The sequence below is a fragment of the Zea mays genome, chromosome 3 (genome assembly GCF_902167145.1).
Source record: "Zea mays cultivar B73 chromosome 3, Zm-B73-REFERENCE-NAM-5.0, whole genome shotgun sequence".
NCBI lineage: Eukaryota > Viridiplantae > Streptophyta > Magnoliopsida > Poales > Poaceae > Zea > Zea mays.
In genome coordinates this window covers 182,484,892-182,491,008 of record NC_050098.1, presented here as the reverse complement: position 1 = coordinate 182,491,008, position 6,117 = coordinate 182,484,892, and the positions used below count along the sequence as shown (strand labels likewise).

Genomic DNA, 6,117 nt, shown 5'->3' with positions numbered 1-6,117 from the left:
CGCAAAAACGATTCGGTGGATTATAATGGCAATGGTGGGTAATTTCTAGGAAACTTGAAAGGGTAGTGGGGAAGTGGGAAAAAAATAATCTGAAATAAGCACCTCCTCACTTGCTTATGGATTATCATAATCCAAGGGGTTAGATTATATAATCTCGGCAAATAAGCTGGACTGTTTGCCTCTTAGGATTATTTAATCCAGATTATATAATCTGGGGGTAAACAAACAGGCCAGGCCCTTAGGCCCTGTTTGTTTCGGATTATATAATCCAGCGCAAATAATTCAATAGGTAAACAAACAACTAGATTATGGGTTCAGATTATATAATATAAAGTCCAGATTATGATAATCTCATAATCTCCTCAAGTCTAGCTTATTTGAGATTATTTTGGCAAAAGACCCACTACCCATGGTTATATAAATATAAATTACAATATATGACATCCTTCTTTTCTCACCTCAAATAAATAAACAAGGATATTGTTGTCTTTATAAATAATCTACATTTATATAATCTAAACTACCAAACAACTACATATAGATTATAATATATCTAGATTATAATCTATATTATATAATTTAGATTATAATCCAGATTATATAATCTATAAGCGGAAACAAACATACCCTTAGCGCCCAGCTTTAATATATAGATTTTTTTAGAAATATGATTCGTATGCCGTCGGGGTATTATACTAGTTCTTAGCTTACTTAGCCAAGCAGGAAAACACTTTTTTTCGCGTGTTCGTACCATCGTAGATCGTACACCACCACAAAACGCTCACCACAAAAACATCTAGGGCGTTTGTAGTTGCTTGAGTTTGGGCTCTCCTCACACGTTGGCGAAAAGCTTGTAAGTTTTGGCGTCCAAGGCAATCTGCCGCACCGCCGCGACGGACGCGATGACGGCGAGCCCCGAGAAGACGACGGCGATAGTCTTGTTGAGCCAGAACACGAATCCCTTCTTGGACGGCTTGAAGGTGACGTTGTAGAAGAGAGCTGGCACGGCGAAGTCGAGCGGCAGGAAACCGAAGGCGCCGATGAGCGAGTTCATGTCCCCGAAGAAGGGCAGCATGGCCGCGACGGTGGTGGCCAGCGCGACGGCCACCGTGCGCGACACGAGGCGCGGCACCACGTTCCGCGCCGCGTACTGACCCTGCTTGGCGTCCGAGAAGAGGCCCTCCAGGACCTCGTTGGTGGGCTGCAGGTACACCACGCCCACCGCCGAGAGCTGCAGCAGCGTGAAGAGCTGGGTGACGAGGAGGAGGCCCTTGGGGATCACGGCCGCGCCGTCCACCATGAAGTTGCTCAGCAGGATGCCCTGCGCCTGGTTGCCGACCGCCCAGTACCCCGAGATGGCCACGCTGAAGAAGGTCGTGACCACCACCGCGTAGCACAGGCACAGCCCCCGGAACATCTTCCCCGTCACCGGCGCCGCCACTGTTGCCTGAGGGGGCAGGGCACACATTACAATTAATTTTTACATGGCAAAGTCGACCATCGTTACCGAAAGCTGTTACGACTGCGACCAGAGGCTATATAGCTAGGGATGATCAGGGCATGGGCACCTGTATCTCTGGGATGATGCCGTTGCCATACGTGGTGGCGATGATAGCGATGGCGTTGAAGACGCCGAACACACGGTTCTGGGCGTCACCTGAGATGGAGTAGTCCTTTGGGGGCGCCTTATCGGAGTTTCCTGTCATGCATGTTACCTGAGATGGAGTAGTCCTTTGGTCTAGCTGATGAACTGCTGGTCCGGGAACTATCAGTACCTAGGTATATGGAGCCGGCGACGGCGCAGAAGCTGTAGGCGAGGCAGAGCAGCAGGGAGACGAGGTTGACGTGGCGGAGCGAGTGGAAGGACGGCAGCTGCGCCAGGATCATCATGAAGACGCCGAAGATGGCCACGAACACGTACAGCTTGATCGTGCCGCCGGGGTTGGCTAGCAGGTAGATTGCCTGGAATTGGAGCAGCAGGAACGCATGACGACGCGGATGAGTCATGCTCGATCACGTACGTGCTCTGTGGATGTTCACCCCATTCTCCAGAGCTTGCTGTGACGACGTGAGTAGAGTTGGAGCGGTACGTACCTTCATGCTCTGTCCGGCCAGGAGAGTGCACCCGACGACTGCTCCGAAACACACCAGGAACTGGATCGGCCCAATATAGTATTTGCCCCATCCAGGACCTTCATTCAGCATAATTAGAGTTCATCGGATGTCAGTGACTGAACGGGTTTCGCCGAAAAGCTTACTAGACTGTTTGGTTTGAGGAATGAGCTAGTCCATCATCTTCTTACTCCTCACTTTTTTTTGTTTGGTTTGTGGAATGGAATGAGTTGATCCATCATCACCTCATTTCTTATAGTTAGTTAGTATTAATATGAGGAATGAGGTCATCCCACCAAATTTAAGGAATGGATCCATGATGCACCACCACATTTTTGATGGAGTGATTAACACCCCCTACGTGTTTGATTTCTGGCGATCGACTGGTGATATTTTTTCTTCTCCCAACACGTATATCTGGCACTACTGACTGGTCGTCCTATCTGATGGCACGTAGAGATGCTTCCAGGTTTGAAAAAGTCAAGTCAGTGCTGGTTTTCCGCTGCAAATCTCTCATCCTCCAACGACTGAAGATCTCAGCTCTGAAGTGGTACGTTCCATGGGACCCCGGACAAAACTGTCAGTAGAGAAGCTTTGGCCTACTACGTTCCATGCGCCCATAGAACGTGCCCCTGTCTCGTGGAAACAGTTTGAGTTTTCTGTGATGTCCACGTCCTGGCGTTTATCTACGTACGTACTACTAGTATTTTGGCTTGCTGGCCACATCTACTAGGCTCGTCAATTATTGGAAGCCGCTGTGCCGACAGGAGACTGCCGCCTCTACCTTTCCTTGACCGAACTGCTGTCCTAGTCGTTGACCACGTGCTTGGAAGTATCACGGGGCAGGACGATTGGTAGTAAGAAACGGATCTAGAGATGCACTACGTATTTAGCGCTGCTGCGTGAGTGCCTCGTATAGAAAGTCTGCGCCTCCCTGTACTGTGTATGCATGAACTGTAGTCTAGTCGGCTACGAGCACCGTTGCCCTATCTGCTAGCTTATTAGGCCTAGTTTGGAAACCCCAATTTCCCACGGGATTCTCATTTTCCCAAGGAAAAATGAACTAATTTCTCTTGGGAAAATGAGAATCCCGTGAGAAATTGGGGTTTCCAAACTAGCCCAATGCTACTCGCTTTTGTGTGTGTGCAATTTTGCTACTCGCTCCTTGATGCCGCATTCGTCCTTTGGTCGGCACGTCGCTAAGTGCAACTATCAACGACCAATGCTATCTTGTGACTGTCAATTTGCATCTTAGCTGGACCCTAGAATTCTGGCCGCCAATGGGCGCGGCGACAATGACAGTCTACGGTCAGTCTATCGCAGTCTCGTGATCATACATTATTCGTCCCAACCCGTACTTGTCACTCAATTAACGGCTTCCATTGACAGGCTTCATGCAGCTGCCTGTTACAATACTCGAATTGAATCCGATGTGCGACACGGAGAAGTGGCATTCTGGGCATGCAGTGGTAGTAGATAGAAGTAGTAGAGTTAAAAAGCTGACCTAGTATGTCCGTGGCCATGTCCCTGAAGCGGAGCTGCCGGCGGCCCTGCCGCGCGTGGTGCTCCAGGACGAGCGAGATGAGGTTGTAGGAGTAGAAGGTGACGGCCGCGGCGATGACGAGGCAGATCGTCCCCGCCGCCCACCCCAGCGACGCGAACGCGAACGGCAGGCTCAGCAGCGCCGGGGCCACGATCGACGTCGTCAAGTGGTACCCGCAGTGCAGCCACGAACCTGCACCAAAGCTTCAAATTTTAACCACTGCATAAAAATTCAAAAAATCCTCCCCACCCCCGTATGAATATCTGGATGGTGCTTCCGTCAAGTACGCGTGTGCTATACTGCTATCAGCCTATCACACGTCCAGACGTGTATACACATATACCGCATAAAAAAGCGTATGCATAATTACATATGAAAAAAAAATCATCTTTGAACCGACACGTGCGCCTGATTTCCAAATGTGCACGTCACCCCTTACCAGGACTCGTCAAGATCCAGAAAAGCAGCAGATACCGAATCGGTGACGCGCCTAGTCAAAAGATGAGACTTCGGGGGAAATGGAAACCTGCTTCGTCAAGTGTATACCTCATCGTCGCGGCAAGCAACTCGACCTGTGCATATCTGCACTTGATTCGCTCTTAAAGATTTTCCTCTTCGAAGTGCAGCGAGCATGATTAAGCGCTGATGAGCGGGCCTAACGCATATTGCCAACCTCCTCCTGGGCTCCCGACCTATTTTCTGCCACAATTATTGCTCGTCGAGTGTGTGTGCAACATGGGCGCATGATGCTTACAAGTCAACGAGGCTGATGGTCCTCGTGTTTTTAAGGGCATGGTTGGATCTATGTGACAAACAGTTTACCGACTAATTTTAGCAACTTAACTTTCGAATAGACTGACTAATAAATTGGTTAATTGTTAGCCGGAAGGCTAACAAATTGCTTGCATTTGATCTTGCTAATAGATACTAATAGATCATATAAATAAAAAAAGACATCTATTAGCTAAGGCTCTAAACGTACCATGGTTAATTGTTGCTAGTTAATTATTTGCTGGCTAATTGTACGAGGATAAAAAAAAGAGCGGTCTAAATAAAATAAAAGATGAAATGGTCGGCACCACATGTTGAGGCTGTAGCATTCCATGACTCATCGCGGCGGCAGCCGGCAGGGAACCCCCATCCCCAGGCAGGGACCGGATCGGAGGGACACCGCAAGTACACCTTGCTTTGTCTCTTCTTTCTCGGTTGCAGAGTACCAGGCGATACGTGCAGCCATGACCATGGAGTGGGATGGACCACTACCGTGAAGTGAAACTGTGAAAGCGGAAACTTGGACGGCCAGGGCCAAGGTAGATTGGCAAGCGCATTGAGACATGCATTCACTCTCCGCGAGCTCTTGTTGATCAGGAGGCGGTCTGTGGTCAGAGGAGGAACAGTAGCATCAGCTGTTCAGGGCATCTGCCAGGCACCATTCAATCAATGAAGTTTCCTCTGCTTCTCTTTTCTTTTTTATTTAAAAGGGAAATTGCTGAATCGCCGTCTTCTCCATCTCTCTCTCTCTCTCATCTTGCCAACAGCGCGTACAGGTAGCTGCGGCATGCAACCGTGCCGCGTGGGTTCACTACTGACTAGTTCTTAGTAATTAGGACCGCAATCATGTCCAGATGGATCGAAGCAGAAGCTCTGAGCTAAGGTCGTGTTTAGCAATAACCTCCAGCTATTATGCTTGTTACTTTACTTGCAGCAAGGGGAAAAAACACAACCGCCCCCGACGTCCACCGCCGTTGAAGCTTGTTCGTGCTCAAGAAACATAACAACACGGAAAGATATGCATGGCGATCGGGAGCAAAAGAAGCGCCGCGGCAAATCACCTTTGGACTGGAGCACGAAGAGCGCGCCGGCGTCGAGCTTCTGGCCAGCGGTGTCGCCGCCGGCCTCCATCTTCGCCTCCTCATCCTCCCGGGTCGCAGCAACAGCTCCCAACCCCATGTCGTCGTCGCGCGCCCCTAGGCTGGAGCCTGGAACGAAACGGTGGCTACTTGCTAGCTTAGCTAGTTTTTGCCGGCCGAGCTGCACGGTGTGGAGCTAGCTGGGACTGGCTGAGACGACCCCCGGCGGTTGCGTGCGCTGTATCGGCAAGCTGGGTTTGCATATATATCGCAGAGCTCGCGGGAGGTAGGCGGCTTAGCTATATGGACTGACCACCCGAGGGCTGACGCGAAATGTATCGAGTGCGAACGAAAGGGCTAGGCTGCCCAGGCTGCTGCGTGCCGCAACCATAAATAAATGATGACAGCAAGAGAAAAACATATTCTCTGCAGTCCGGCCAGTGACATACGGAGCCAAATCTAAACAAATACTACACGTCGTCAATGGCTCATCTACAACTACGTCCTCGTACAGAGGATTCGACCGGAGAGAATACGACTATACGAGGGCAATGTCACGGTATTCGCTTTGTTTGCTAGGAAGTATTACCTTAAATAAATCTAAACTCCTTG

The 6,117-nt window shown here is 49.7% G+C and overlaps 1 protein-coding gene across 1 annotated transcript; it reads right to left on the bottom strand.

Moving 5' to 3' along the window:
- Positions 1-464: 464 nt before the first annotated feature.
- Positions 465-5,868, bottom strand: LOC103650987 (GABA transporter 1). The gene is made up of 6 exons (XM_008676585.4): positions 5,488-5,868; positions 3,617-3,847; positions 2,095-2,192; positions 1,776-1,962; positions 1,569-1,699; positions 465-1,447 (listed from the first exon to the last, which is right to left on the bottom strand). Exons 1-6 carry the CDS (start codon positions 5,603-5,605, stop codon positions 833-835), a joined length of 1,380 nt encoding a protein of 459 aa, XP_008674807.1. The 5' UTR covers positions 5,606-5,868; the 3' UTR covers positions 465-832.
- Positions 5,869-6,117: the final 249 nt, after the last annotated feature.

Excerpts from the sequence above, each read along its gene's own strand:
- LOC103650987 (XM_008676585.4), bottom strand. The coding sequence starts at position 5,605 with ATGGGGTTGGGAGCTGTTGCTGCGACCCGGGAGGATGAGGAGGCGAAG. Across the intron at positions 1,700-1,775 it reads CGCCGGCTCCATATACCTAG|GAAACTCCGATAAGGCGCCC; the intron begins GTACTGATAGTT and ends CATGCATGACAG. Across the intron at positions 1,448-1,568 it reads GCATCATCCCAGAGATACAG|GCAACAGTGGCGGCGCCGGT; the intron begins GTGCCCATGCCC and ends CTGCCCCCTCAG.